General features: G+C 38.8%; 1 protein-coding gene across 1 annotated transcript; it reads left to right on the top strand.

Annotated features, from left to right (window-relative positions):
• The first annotated feature begins 6973 nt into the window (after positions 1–6973).
• Positions 6974–8339, top strand: LOC123194978. Its single transcript, XM_044608497.1, has 2 exons — positions 6974–7171; positions 7215–8339. Exons 1-2 carry the CDS (start codon positions 6974–6976, stop codon positions 8337–8339), a joined length of 1323 nt encoding a protein of 440 aa, XP_044464432.1.
• The last annotated feature ends 7531 nt before the right edge of the window (positions 8340–15870 follow it).

Raw genomic sequence — 15870 nt, 5'->3', positions numbered from 1 at the left:
TGCTTGTGTTAGGCTTTCTAGGGGCTTGTCCTAGATTAGCCTCTTGTATATCCTTTTCTCTTTGGTATAAATTTATTACTTACCAAAAAAAAAATGATGGAGGCATCATGGGAGCATCGAGCCATCAAAGAGATCTGCCACATATTCTAGTAGAGCCAATTACAAGGAGCCAAGTTAAGAAGGTGCAACAGGCTTTTGTAGGACTCGTGAAGCACTTAGAGACTAAAACTAGCTCACTCAAGGAGGATTAGATGCTTGAAGGAGCCAACGAGAGGTCAACTTGATTCAGGCCCAAGCTTATGATGAAATCTAATCCAAGCACGCAGATAGACTTTGAATAGCTATAACTTTTGATCCGAGAGGAGTTATGGGGCCTGTAATATATCAACGCAAAGCTTGTTTCGAGCTCTATATCAACAACTATTTCTTTGGTTGCACCCGATTTATAGGCCAAAATAAAGGTCGTTTCAATGTGTATTAGGCAGTTTTTGTTTACCAAATTTAGGATTTTCGGTTTTTATGAATTTTGGTCTTGTTTGTAACTAGGCTAGACTTTATTGAGCAAATTGACATATTTCCTTTTAATTAGTGTTTTGGGTATTTAATTAGATAATGGGCTTGGGAAGTTGGGAATCCATTAGGTCATAGGTAGTTTTAGGGTTAAGTTGGCATTGTATTATAAAAACTTTTTTTTTAATCATGAAAGCATCTTTTGGTCAACTTTGCATACTTTTACATTACCAATCTTTGAACTGATCTTATGGCATTCACCAGTACGATACCGAGGCTAGTTCGATCCATATCGACTCGAGTCAAGGTTCATTTCAGGGACGAAATTGATTCAATCTTAGCGAAAATATCTTCTTGAATGCTGTTGGGTCTTACATCAAATCGTCAAGGTGCGATCAAGATAGAGGATCGAGATTGCTCAAACAACAAAAAGGTTTTTCATTCAATGATGTCTACTCTTGATACATGAAGCAAGTATGCCTTTCATAGGCTTCAAAATACAATAGTTTAATATATATGAAATTCAAATAAAATGATAATGATGCATACATGGGTCCTTCTCTATTTTTGAGCTCCATATCTTCCTCAAGTCACCATGCCACCTAAGAAGTTAAGATGAATGAATTTCCAAGAACATGCAAGCCCAAGGATGCAATACCTCCTCAATTTTGATCCAAATCCACCTTTGGGTATAGCCTCCTTAAGTGGACTTAAGACTACTCATATAATTACTCCAATTGATCCAAAAATGCAACTTTTGAAGTCTATCAATGGCCCAAGCATCTAAGCATCATTTTGAGAAGCCCAGAGAGTCCAAAATTGGGTTTTAGTTACATTGGAACTAAGTTAGAGTTTAGTTGTTTTAGTTAGAAAACATAATTCCTAAAGTTAAGGAAAAAGCAAATCACTTTTGTCTTTAGTTAATTACTATGTATAAGCTTGGTTTAGAATGCATGGCTCAACGGATTTTGTATTAAAAAATTAATAGAGTTTGTATTGAAAAGTCCATTTTGCCACCACTTCTTCTCTATATAAAAGGTGATTATACTTTGTAAAAGGGTTGGTTAGCATTTTGAATGAAAATTTGGAGAAAAGTTTTTTTTGGTAAGTAATAATAATTTTATACCAAGACAAGGTTTGTTGGCTTTTATCTCATTTCCTTTATCCAATCATTCTTGGTGGAAGATTGGTGGTGGAAGACCCCAAGGTTGGTGGAACTTTCCTTTATGCCTTGGTTACATTTTATGTTTCCCTTAAAATTCAAAGTGTGAAGACTTGAATGTGTGTCGTGTGCTTCGGATTACTGTTCCAATGTGTGTTTTTTGCAATTTCTAGTTTTTACCAGCAAATATTGAAGCTAGTTTTGAATGTCTTCTTGATTAAGTTGTGGTTGATATTATATACCGTTGGAAAGCTCTTTGAATGTTTTTTCCAATGATATATAATTTACAAGATTTAGAGGTCATCTGATTGGTTAAAATTGGGAGACAAATTGTTGTTGTGCCAAATAAATAGTAATTTCTAGAATTGAGTTTGTGTGTTGTTGCATTGTCTTGATGGAAATGCACCATTTGGTATTAGAGCCTAGGCTACTTTTGTGATTTGTTGACTATAATCTTTTTCCCTGAGGTACTGTTTACAAAACCTTAATTTGTCTAAAACACAAACCTTTCTTAACCTAAACACTTACCAATACTCCCCCTCAACCCTTTAAACACTATAATCATTAGTCTTTACCTACTAGTCATTACCAAAAATATCCCATAAAAGAACTTCATCCTCATTCTCCTCACTTTCTCATCCTTGGGAATTTGCCCACACGACATTAAAGGAATAGGTCAAAGGAGAACTTAAGGCCATTAAGGACCAAATGAATCAAATAATGCAAATGATAAGAGACTTGATCCTCACTCAAAGCCAGACACCCTTATCACAACCCCAAACTTCAACACAAAGCCAAATACCCCCTCCTCCATCTCATCCAACCCAACTACATCACCTAAGAAGACATATCAGACCTTCCCCTCTTTCTCCTAGACATCATAGGGAGGAATTGATGCTTCATGATGATTCAAGTAAAGAAGAACAAGAGAGGGCACCTAGGAGAAATAAGGATAATGATAGGGGATTGAAAATTGAAATTCTGAAATTTGAGGGTAGTATGGATCCGAACGATTTTGTTGATTGGTTACATGCTATAGAGAGAGTTTTTGAATATAAGGGCTATTCAGATGAGAAGAAATGTAAGCTTGCCATCTTGAAATTCAAGGATTATACATCCCTGTGGTGGGAAAATCTCAAGAAGCAAAGGGAAAGGGATTACAAAGAGAGAGTGAGATCTTGGGAGAAACTAAAGAAGCTTATGAAGAGAAGATTCCTCCCAGACAACCATAAACAAGATCTTTACCTCAAGCTACACACCGTTAAGCAAGGAAGTGATGGAGTAGAGCATTACATAAGGGAGTTTGAGAAGGTATTAATGAGGAGTGAGCTATTGGAAATAAATAAGCAAACCATTGCAAGATTTATTAGAGGATTAAATCAAGACATTGCTCATATGGTGGAGTTGCAACCATATTGGATTTTTGAAGATGTGTAAGTTGGCTGTTAAAGTGGAGAAGCAAAATAAGGCCATGAAGCCCATGGTTTCAAAGTCATTCTCCAAAAGGACATTATTTAACAAAAGCACATCTTTTACCAAAGGGACTACCTTCCATAAAGGTTCCCCATCCTACACAAATGTTGTTGATTCTTCTTCCAAGAAGAAAGGTAAGGAAAAAATGGTGGAACGAACTAAGGACAAGCCTAATATGGTGAAGACCAACCTCCCCAACAAAAAGTGCTTTAAATGCCAAGGCTATGGACACTTCCAAGCTAAATGCCCTAATAGGAGAGTTTTATCCTTGATGGAGATATAAGCAATTGAGGAGTCCCTTCAAGAAGAAGAAGAAAGTGAAGTTTCCAGCCATGAAAGTGATGAAGGAAAAAGAAGAAATTCTACAGGGAGCTGATGAAGGAGAGTTGCTAGTTATTATGAGAGCTTTGCATGCCAAGTCTCTTCCTCATGAAGAGCAAAGACTCCACATTTTTCAATCAAAGTGCATCATTGGAGGTAAAGTATGTTATTTAATTATTGATAGTGGGAGTTATACAAATGTGGTCTCAACCTTCTTAGTAGACAAACTTGGGTTATCCACCATGCCACACCATCAACCATACAAACTACAATGGTTGAGTAATGAAACCAGCCTACAAGTTGCAAGGCAAGTGCTTATTTCCTTCTCTATTGGCAAGCATTATAATGATGAGATTTTGTGTGATGTGATTCCTATGGATGCTTGTCACTTGTTATTAGGAAGACCTTGGCAATTTGATAGGGAAGTGAAGCATGATGGCAAGAAGAACACTTACTCCTTTAAATTCAATGGCAAGACTATCACTTTAACTCCTCTTAGTCCATAAAAAGTTCATAAATTATTAAGGGAAAAGAAGTCAAGAAAGAGAGCTTGTTTATGAATAGTCAGCAAGTGGAGGGTAGCCATCTTGAGAATTTGAGGGCAAATCCTTCTCAACCCAGAGAGGATGATGCATACATGGGTCCTTCTCCATTTTTGAGCTCCATATCTTCCTCAAGTCACCATACCACCCAAGAACTTAAGATGAATGAATTTCCAACAACATACAAGCCCAATGATGCAATACCTTCTCAATTTTGGTCCAAATCCACCTTTGAGTATAGCCTTCTTAAGTGGACTTAAGACCCACTTATATAATTACTCCAATTGATCCAAAAATGCAACTTTTGAAGTCCATCAATGGCCCAAAAGTCCAAGCATCATTTGAGAAGCCCAAAGAGCCCAAAATTGGGTTTTAGTTACATTGGAACTAAGTTAGAATTTAGTTGTTTTAGTTAGGAAACTGATGTGGTTATAGTTCAAGTTCAAATAGTAGGTGAGTTACATTGGGATGATCAAGCAAGTTCAATTCCAAACACAACTCTAAACTACCATAACTCAATAGAAAAAATAAGTTTCAACCAAGTAGGTTTCAAGAGAAACTTCGGCCAAGGGAGAACATGATAAGAGATGAGAGTAAGAACAAGCAAACAACAATTTAACCAATAAACCAAGGCCTAAAAGGAACCCACTGGCCTTGAATCACCACCAATCCCTTCATCAAGAGTTGGATAAAGAGGAATTGCAAAACACTTGCAAGGAAGATTTTCCTTAATATTCAAGCCAAGGAAAAAACGTACATCACCCAAGGAGCCTTTAAATAGGGTTTAAACTACATTCAAATGAAACCTAAATGAAGCTACATTACATTTCAAGCTTATTTCAAAGACATTTGGCTCTAATCTTCATGTTAATCCCAAAGAAGAATGTAAGGCAAGGGAAGGCCAAATTGCCATGAATTGTCTTGCCAAAAGAAGTAATTCCTAGAGCCATGTGATATGTCAACTCTTGTCTCTTTCTTTAAGCTTCTTTGACTTGCTTAGTTTCACCCAAGGAAACTAACAAACTGATGAATTGTCTTGCCAAAAGAAGTAATTCCTAGAGCCATGTGATATGTCAACTCTTGTCTCTTTCTTTAAGCTTCTTTGACTTGCTTAGTTTCACCCAAGGAAACTAACAAACTGAATTAAACATAGTTTAGTACAAACAACAAATAAAGTGCATAATTAGATAATAAAATACATAGAGCTAATTAAACTCTCTATTGAGCTTGTTGGACTTTTAGTGGACCCAAGTGATAAGAGAGTGACCAAAGGAGGGCTTGGGACCCCAAAATGAAGGTAGGGACGAAATGGGTTTGAACATAGCTTGGGTTTGTGCTTGATTCTCTTCAAAACAAGGTTTTGGACTCCACACTTCATGTAGGGCCGAATTTGTCAAGTGATGAGATTGGACTTGGTATTCTTCTATTGGTCTTGATTGGATTGCACTTGATGGAGTCTTGAATGGACTATGGACCGGGCATGGACCTTCAATTGGATCCGGGTTTGGATCATCCTTTCGCACTTGAAAAGGATTTGCCCTCAAATCCTCCAATGCCATGTCTTTAAGATATGGGGATAAAGTTGCTTGGGATGAGGTATGTGTTCCTAAAATGGAGGGTGGCTTAGGTATTATGAGGAGTAAATCATGGAATAAAGCTGCCATTATTGAGAACATGTGGAAGATCCTCCTTGACAAGAGTAATTCACTTTGGGTGGAATGGGTTAAAGTCAACAAGCTAAGAGGTAAATGTTTTTGGGAAATAAAACATAATGGCAAGAGTTTTTGGGTTTGGAGAAAGATTTTAGGTCTAAGGGAACTAATGAAGACTAAGTTCAAGAAGATCATCGGCAATGGAGAAAACACTTTTCTTTGGCATGACAATTGGCACCCCTATGGACCGTTGCTAGATAAATATGGATCCCGAGTTATCTATGATTCGGGTATTCTTAAGCATGCACTAGTAAAGGAAGTAATTGATGGGCATAGGTGGAAATGGTCGGTGGCTAATTCATGTCACCTTTTGGAGATAAAGGAAGCACTACCTTGCTACCCAATGGGAGGAGATGACTCCCTAATTTGGACCCCTAAATCCAATGGCATCTTTTCTATCAAATCGGCTTGTGAGGTGATTCGAAGTAGGAGAGAAAAGGTTTCTTGGCACAACCTTGTTTGGTTCAAAAGACATTTTCTAAGACATTCTTTCATTGTGTGGCTGGGTATAAGAGGCAAACTTATGACAAAGGATAAATTAGTAAGAATAGGCATTATCTCTCATAATTTGTGCCCTTTGTGCAATGAGGATCTGGAAAGCATGGATCACCTTTTCTTCACCTGGAATCTTTGCCATCAACAAATCATGTATAGCAAAATAAGGTTCTGTATGGTTTATTTTTTCTCTCTCTAAGCAAAATGCTCTCTCTTCTCTCTAAAATGCCTAAATCTCTACCCTTGTTTTTTTAAGTCCTCCTCCATCCATCCTTCTAGTTGGTAGCATTCCGGCACCAACTTCTAGTTCGGTGACCCTCTGGTCACCGGATTTTCCCCCCTCGGTCATCTTAATGCTGTCCTATTGAGTGTTCAAATATCCTTCTTCTTCTCTTCTGTTTGGTTATCTAGGTTCCTTACTTGAGTTTTCTTAGCTCCGGTATTTCTTTGCCAACTCCGGTAAAGTCTATACTAGTTCTTGCTCTCTTTTCCGTGGATAAACCTTGGGGTGCTTGTCTTTGGTTTCATTTTTCCTCAATCTGTTCTTGGAGCGTTTTTTCAAATTTCAAATTGGTTGTGCATTGTGTTTAATGCAGCTTTCCTCTTTGGTGTAAACTACAGTTTCTCTTTTCCGTGGGCAGTATTCCTTTCCTGATTTGGTGTGCTTTGGTTGTAGTGCATTTTTTCATTGATTATGTTAAGTTATCCCCATGCAATCTTCTACTATCTTGGTTGCTTCCCCCATGCACCAAAATAGTATGGTTGATTCAGCTTTAGGAAAAGCGACAGAATCTTCTCCTTGCTTGCTGAAACATGTGGAGGTGGAAGGAGGGATGGAGAAGAGGGTTTCATGGAACTCTTTCTTCACTCCTAAGAAGTCTAATGTGAAGTTGGAATTTTTTGAACCTAAAGGGAAAGACTCTAAAGGGCGGATTTGTGTGGCTCCTCCTCAAGAAGTAGCTGAACAAGGTGCAATAAGATGGAACACTTGTGCTGTAGGTTTCTTCCTTGGCAAAAAGACCACCTTTCTTGACGGTCAAAAGAGCATTGGAGAGGGTATGGACTGCTTATGGCCTCATAGATGTTATGACTTCGGGACAAGGTGTTTTTATTTTAAAGTTTCAAGATATGGAGGGAACTTCAAGAGCTGTGGAAGAGGGGCAACTCACAATACAAGGACAGCCATTTCTAGTTCGGAAATGGACTACTAATCTCCCCATGGTGATTAATGATGTAAAGAATGTGGCTATATGGATTAGAATGTATGGAATACCCCTTGAGTTTTGGACTCCGAAAGGGCTTAGCTACATAGCGAGTGCAATAGGAATTCCTCTTTATATGGATTTCGTGACTGAAGAAGGGATAAGATTGGAGTTTGCTAGAGTATGCATTGAGATAGAGGTGGATTCGGAATGCCCCGAATCTATAAGCCTAACTTTGCCAAATGGAGAATCGTTGGTAATCAATGTGGAGTATGCTTGGAAACCTATAAAGTGCAAGGGATGTCAATGCTTTGGTCATTCCACAGCAAGTTGCTCACTAGCATCTAAACAAGGTGATAACACAACTTCACGAAAGGAAGGGGCTGGATTTGTGTTACCTAAGAAGCTACATGGGAAAGACAAAATGGTGCTACCATCGAAAGTCTATGACAAGAAACCCAAAGGCAAATTGGTGGAAATGCAAAAAAATATGGGAATTAACGTGCTAACGCAAAAGAGTAATAGGTTTTTTGCCTTGGTTATTAAGGAGCATCAAGAGATGGAAAAGGATAAAATTGTGCCGAATCAAGAAGCAAAACATGGGACAAACCTAGATGAAGCCAATAAGGAAGGAGGAAAGCATGGAAGTGAAGCTAGCACATCAAAAGAGCCTTGTTCTCCCTCGGTAGCAAGTGTGAGTGCACGGGAGAGTGAAGTAAGCTCCATAAACACAATTCAGAATCTTAGCAGTATGGAGGACATGGATCATGAAGCCTCTCCTGCAATGGTTCCTTTTGGAGGAAAACTTAAGGTGGATGAGATGGACTTTAGGAAGGAGGATGCTGATATGAAGAGTAGAAACTTGGGGAAGAAATCGGCAAAGCAAAGGAAAGCAAATTCCCCAACCCACCCATCCAAATGACCAAATTTGCATGCTAGAATGTTAGGGGCCTTAATGCTCCTATCAAACAAAGGGAGGTTAGACAACTTATTCTTCATAATAAAGTTGATTTCATGGCTGTGTTAGAAACTAAAGTAGGATCTCACAATCTTGCTAGAGTGACTAGTAATGTTTGGAGAGAATGGGAGTTTGATAATAATAATGGGGTATGCCAAAATGGGAGAATTTGGGTAGGATGGAATAAGGAAGCTATTAGAATAGATATTAAAGAAAAGGCCCCTCAATTCATTCACTGTGAAGCTTGGTTAGTGGAGGAGGAAACCCAAGTGGCTATATCAATAGTATATGGGCTTAATCAACCTTTGGAGAGGAAAAGCCTTTGGAGGGAAATTATTAAACTATCAAATCAGATGGGAAGTAAACCTTGGCTAATCATGGGTGATTTTAATGCAATTAGGGGACCAAATGAAAAGATAGGAGGGGCGGTGTGGGGAGATACTTATTGTGATGATCTAAACAATTGTTGTAGAGAGGCAAACTTAGATGATTTGAGGTATATGGGGAACCATCTAACTTGGAGTAATTCTAGTGAAGGGCAAAGGAGGATAGCATGCAAATTGGATAGAGTTCTTGTTAATGAATCTTGGTGTGATGTATTTCCGGATGCTTTTGCAAATTTTTTCAATCCTTCAATTTCAGATCATTCACCATGTGTAGTGACTTGTGGGGGTGAGGAGGAGAGGAGAAAGGTTCCATTCAAGTTCTACAATATGTGGGCGAATCATGAATGTTTCATTGATATTGTAAGGGAGGCTTGGAAAGAGGATTATGAGGGCAGCCCTATGTTCAATCTTGTCAACAAACTCAAAGGATTAAAAGGTGTCTTAAGGAAGCTGAATAAGAATGGATATTGGAACATCTCCGAAAAGGTGAAAGAAGCAAAACACAACCTGGAAAGTGCTCAAAATAGGCTCCAAAGCAACCCATTTGATGAAGATTTAGCTAAGGAAGAAAAAACTTGGCTGGATAACTATAGGAGACTTAGTGAAGCTGAAGAATCTTTGGCATGTCAAAAAGCAAAAGTACATTGGCTTCAAGAAGGAGATCAAAATACCAAATACTTCTTCAAATGTGTTAAAGCACGAAGAAGTAGGAATTCAATAAAAGGAGTGTGCCTTGATGATGGAACTTTTGTGAGTGATAAGGGAGAAGTCAAAAAGGAGTTTGTGAACTACTTCAAGAAGGTTCTAAACTCCACGGATACTAGCAATTTAAACATTAAAGAATTGCAAAGGCTGGTTACATTCCAATTGGAGCACCAAGATAAGGAGATGATGACCAAGGAAGTGGAGGAGGATGAGATCAAAGCTACCATTTTTGCCATGGACAACAATAAAGCTCCGGGGCCGGATGGTTATGGTGCTTTCTTCTTCAAGGCAGCTTGGGAGATTGTTGGGAGTGATGTGATCAAGGCAATTAAGCATTTCTTCTCCTCGGGTCATCTTCTTAAAGAGGTAAATTGTACTATACTTGCTCTTGTTCCTAAGGTGGCTAACTCTTCTATGTGCAAGGATTATAGGCCTATAGCTTGCTGCAACACCATATACAAATGCATCTCCAAGATCCTAGCAAATCGTCTTAAAGGTTTCCTCCCAAACTTCATTGATAAAGCTCAAGGTGCCTTTGTGGGTGGACGGAATATTGGAGAAAATATCATGTTGTGTCAAGACCTAATGCACAATTTTCACAAATTGGGCAAAGATAAGAAGTGTGCTATGAAGATTGATCTATTGAAGGCTTATGATACGGTTCGTTGGGATTTCATTCTTGCAATTCTTGGTACTATTGGCATTCCGGGGAAGTTTATAGGCTGGATTGAGAGTTGCATTACTACTCCTTCTTTCTCCTTGGGAATCAATGGTGAATTAGTTGGTTTCTTCAAGAGCTCTCATGGTTTAAGACAAGGGGACCCTATATCCCCTTACCTCTTTGTAATAGCAATGGAGATTCTTTCCCGTATGCTTGGGGAACTTAAGAACCAACCTTCTTTTGGCCATTATTGGAAATGCAAGGAAAACAAAATTACTCATCTTTGTTTTGCCAATGACCTTATTTTATTTTGTAGGGCGGATTGTGATTCCATTTCCCTCATGGAGAATTCTCTTAGCCTATTCCATAAATGGTCCGGGCTTAAAATGAACTGCTCTAAAAGTAATATTTATCTTTCTGGAGTTTCTCAAGAGGAAAAGAGTCATCTTTCAGCTATGATCAAAATGGAGGTGGGAGAGTTGCCTTTTAAGTACTTAGGAGTGCCTATAACTTCTTCAAAGCTCAAAAGTTGTGAATGCAAGCTGCTGATTCAAAAGATTGTGGGGCGAATCACCTCTTGGCGTAGCAAATTTCTTTCTTATGCGGGTAGGCTCATTCTTATTAGGGCTGTCCTTTTTAGTATTCAAATTTATTGGTCTTCAATATTTATTCTCCCTTCAAGTGTCCATAAGGAGATTGATGGAATATTAAGGAATTTCCTTTGGAGTGGTGCTTCCATGGAGGGTAAGAAGGCCAAAGTTGCTTGGGAGGAGGTATGTGTTCCTAAAAAGGAGGGTGGTCTAGGAATCATGAGGAGCAAAGCTTGGAACAAAGCTGCCATAATAAAAAACATGTGGAAGATTCTTAATGACAAGCGGAATTCTCTTTGGGTGGAATGGATTAAAACCAACAAGCTAAGAGGTAAATGTTTTTGGGAAATAAAGCCTAATGGTGAGAGTTCTTGGGTTTGGAGGAAGATCCTTGGCCTAAGGGAACAAATGAAGTCCAAGTTCAAGAAGATCATTGGCAATGGGGAGAAAACATTTCTATGGCATGACAATTGGCACCCCTATGGTCCTTTGGCGGATAAATATGGACCTAGGATTATTTATGATTCGGGTATCCCAAAGAATACTCTAGTAAAGGTAATAATTGAGGAGCATAGGTGGAAATGGCCGGTGGCAAATTCATGTCATCTTATGGAGATAAAGGATGCCCTCCCTTGCTGCCCTTTAAGTGGAGAGGACTCCTTAATTTGGTCTCCCAATTATAATGGAAAATTTTCCATTAAAGCGGTTTGGGAAGCAATCCGAGATAGGAAGGAAAAGGTTACTTGGCACAAGCTTGTTTGGTTCAAACGAAACTTTCTAAGACACTCCTTCATTGTGTGGTTGGGTATTAGAGGCAAACTTATGACAAGGGATAAATTAGTTAGAATTGGCCTTATCTCCCACAATGTTTGCCCTTTGTGTAATGAGGAACCGGAATGCATGGATCACCTCTTCTTTAGGTGTGCATTTAGCCTCCAAATCTGGAATGAAGTGATTAACCTAAGTCAACAGCAAATCAACCTCATGCCGTGGACCTCCTTGATTGTGGAATTGAGTAATGAATGGAAGGAGGACAATTTCAAGAATATCTTGAGTAAGGTGTGTTTTGGAGCAACCGTCTACTACATATGGAAGGTTAGGAATGATATTTGCTTTGGAAGAAGTGGATTATCAAAGGAAAGAGTCACAATTCTTATTAAAGATTGTGTTAGAGTAAGGGTAAATTGTTTGAAGAAAGTGAAGAAGTCTAGTGAAAATGTGTCCATTGCAAACAATTGGAGTATATCTCATGCTATATTTGAGTAGTCATAGGTTGATGTTCCCTTAGAGTTTTGTCTTGTGATGTATCTTTGGGTTACTAGGCTTAATTGTTTGAGTTTATGTGCTTTCTTGTTAGATTCGGCATAACCTAGGGGCTTGTCCTAGGTATGCTTTTGTTAAGCTTAATCTAGGGATTTATCCTAGATTTGCTCTTGTACATCCCTTTCTTGGTATAAAATTATTATTACTTACCAAAAAAAAACCTTTTCTTCAGCTGCACTTTTAGATCCCAAATCTAGAATGAGGTCTTAATCTTTGTCATCCACATCTCAATCCTCAACCTTGGGTCTCTTTGATTGAGGACTTGGCTAAAAAATGGAAGGAAGACAACTTCAAGAACATTATGTGTAAGTTATGCTTTGGAGCAACCATCTACCACATTTGGAAGGTTAGGAACGACATTTGCTTTGGACGAGGTAGACTTCCTAAGGAGAGAGTAACTATGCTTATAAAAGAATGTGTTAGAGTACGGGTGACTTGCTTGAATAAAGTAAACAAGTCTAGTGAAAATGAGTCCATTGCAAACAATTGGGGTATCCCTCATTCAATCTTTGAGTAGGCATTATGTGGTGTTCGGTCCCCTTGAGTTTGTATTCTTATTAGTTGGTTTGTATTTGTGGTGTTGTTTTTGTTCTCTATGCACCATTATTTGGGTATTTCTAGTGGTTACTTGGTGTTTTGGCATAATCTAGGGGCTTGTCCTAGGTATGCTTGTTTTAGGCTTAATCTAGGGGCTTTGTCCTAGACAAGCCATTTGTACATTCTTTCTCTTTGGTATAAAATTATTACTTACCAAAAAAAAAAAAAGATATGGGGATAAATCTCCCACATTGAATGTAGCCGACACACCCCAAAATTCATCCGGTAGTGCAATTTTGTAGGCATTGTCATTCACCCTTACAATCACCTCAAAAGGACCATCGGTTCTTAGTGCAAGCTTACTCTTCCGCTTGGATGGAAACCTCTCCTTCCTCAAATGCAGCCATACTAAGTCGCCCGATTGGAAAAGTGTTGGCCTCCTATGCTTGTTGGCTTTCTTTTTGTAGGTTTCATCTGCTTTCTCTATTTGAACCCTTATGCTTTCATGGAACTTCTTCATAGCCTTCACCTTTTCTTATGCATCCTTATGAACTTGCAAATCAATAGGTAATGATGTTAGCTCAATAGGAGTAAGAGGGTTAAGACCATATACCACTTCAAATGGAGAATGCCCGGTTGTTACACTTAGTGCCCTATTGTAAGCAAATTCAGCATGAGGGAGCTTCAAATCCTAATCTCTTAGATGTCGATTCGCCATTGTTTTTAAAAGAGTCCCCAATGTACGATTGGTCACTTCTGTTTGCCCATTGGTTTGAGGATGATGGGAAGTGCTAAACATGAGTTTTGTTCCTAGCTTCCCCAAAAGTGTCTTCCAAAAGTAGCTAAGGAACTTGGTGTCCCGGTCCGAAACAATGGTTCTTGAAACTCTATGAAGCCAAACCACCTTCTTGAAGAAAAGATTTCCTACTTTGCTTGCATCATCAGTTTTGTTGCATGGAATGAAGTGTGCCATTTTTTAGAACCTATCAACAACCACCATGATGGAGTCTCTCCCTCTTTGTGTCCTCGACAATGCCATAATAAAGTCCAAGCTCAAGTCTTCCCATAGGTGATTCAGAATAGGAAAAGGGGTGTAAGGCCTTGGTTTGAAGCGAGCCTTTACTCTTTGACATGCTCCACATCGAGAAACGATGGCTTGAACATCTCCTAACATTTGTGGCCAATAAAAGTGATCTTTGAGCACCTCCAACATCTTGTGGATGCCAAAGTGCCCAGCCAAGCCACCACAATGAGCTTCCCAAATTAAGAGCTCCCTAAAGTTGCCTTGTGGAATACATAGCTTACTCCCCTTGAAAAGGAACCCATCTTGTAAAACATAGTCACCATTAGTCCCTCTTGTGCATTCATTGATAATGCTGGACATTTCTTGATCTCCATCATAGTGCTCCTTCATTAATTGAAATCCAAGTACCCTAGCATCATAGTGCTCCTTCTTGACGAAGCATCAACAACCACATTAGTAACCCTTTGTTTGTAAGAAGAAACAAATGAAAAAGATTGAAGAAATTCTACCCATTTAGCATGTCTTGGACTAATTTTATGCTACCCATTTAGAAACTTCAAGGCTTGATGGTCTGAGTGCAACACAAATTGCTTAGGCCTTAAATAATGGCTCCAATGGTCAAGGGCCCTCACAATAGCATAGAATTCCTTATCATAGGTGGAATACCTCCTCCTTGTTTCATTAAGCTTCTCACTAAAATAGGCAATTGGTTTCTTTGATTGAGTCAATATAGCACCTATCCCAACCCCACTTGCATCACATTCAACCTTAAACAATTGATCAAAATTCAGTAAGGCCAAAATGGGTGCTTCATAAATCCTTTGCTTGATCTTTTCAAATGCATCATCAGTTGCCTTTGTCCACTCAAAACTCCCTTTCTTCATGCACTCGATGATGGGTGCCATAATTAAGGTGAAGTTTGGAACAAAACGTCTATAAAAGGAGGTAAGGTCGTGGAAGCTCTTAGCTTCGGTGATTGTCTTTGGTTACGGCCAGATTTTGATGGCTTCTACCTTGGTTTGGTCCACCATGACTCCCTTACTTGATATTACATAGCCAAGGAACACCACACTCTCTTTGAAGAACTCACACTTCTCAAGCTTAGCAAAGAGCTTTTGTTTTCCCAACACTTCAAAAACTGCCCTCAAGTGTTCCAAATGATCTTCATGATTTTTGCTATACACAAGGATGTCATCAAAAATAAACAACCACAAATTTACCAAGAAAGGGTTTGAGTACCTCATTCATTAGCCTCATAAAGGTGCTTGGTGCATTGGAGAGTCCAAAAGGCATGACCATCCATTCGTAGAGTCCACTCTTGGTTTTAAATGTTGTCTTCCATTCATCTCCTTCCCTCATCCGAATTTGGTGATAACCACTTCGAAGATCAATCTTTGAAAAGGTTGTGGCACCATAGAGTTTTTTTTTGGTAAGTAATGATTTTATACCAAAGAGAAAGGATATACAAATGGCTTATCTAGGACAAAGCCCCTAGATTAAGCCTAATACAAGCATACCTAGGACAATCCCCTAGGTTATGCTGAAACACTAAGAAAACACCAGCAACAAGCAAATAATGGTACATAGAGAAACAAAGCTACAACACAAATACAAACTCACTAAATGGAGTACAATCACAAGTGGACCGAACACCATTATATGCTTACTCAAATATTGCATGAGGGATACCCCAATTGTTTGCAATTGACACATTTTCACTAGACTTGTTTACTTCCTTCAAGCAAGTCACCCTTACTCTAACGCATTCTTTAATAAGCATTGCAAATCTCTCTTTAGGTAATCCACCTTTTCCAAAGCAAATGTCATTCCTAACCTTCCAAATGTTGTAAACGGTTGCACCAAAGCATAACTTACTCATAATGTTCTTGAAAATGTCTTCCTTCCATTTGTTAGCCAATTCCGCAATCAAGGAGACCCACGATAGGGGATTGAGATGTTGATGACAAAGATTAAGTACCCCATTCTAGATTTGAAAGCTAAATGTACACCTAAAAAAGAGATGATCCATGCATTCCGATTCCTCATTGCACAAAGGGCATAAATTGTGGGAGATAAGGCCGATTCTAACTAATTTATCCCTTGTCATGAGCTTGCCTCTTATACCCAGCCACACAATGAAGGAATGTCTTAGAAAGTGCCTTTTGAACCAAACAAGGTTATGCCAAGTAACCTTTTCTCTCCTACTTCGAATTACCTCCTAAGCTGATTTGATAGAAAAGATGCCATTAGATTTAGGGGACCAAATTAA

Source organism: Mangifera indica, chromosome 13 (assembly GCF_011075055.1).
Source record: "Mangifera indica cultivar Alphonso chromosome 13, CATAS_Mindica_2.1, whole genome shotgun sequence".
NCBI lineage: Eukaryota > Viridiplantae > Streptophyta > Magnoliopsida > Sapindales > Anacardiaceae > Mangifera > Mangifera indica.
The sequence above is the reverse complement of the archived record's forward strand: the minus strand, read 5'-3'. Positions and strand labels throughout refer to the sequence as shown.

What these genes read in the sequence shown, in the direction of transcription:
- LOC123194978 (XM_044608497.1), top strand. Translation starts at nt 6,974, where the DNA reads ATGGTTGATTCAGCTTTAGGAAAAGCGACAGAATCTTCTCCTTGCTTG. An exon ending in GTGTGGCTCCTCCTCAAGAA is followed by an intron (nt 7,172 to 7,214) that starts GTAGCTGAACAA and finishes CTTGTGCTGTAG; the next exon opens with GTTTCTTCCTTGGCAAAAAG.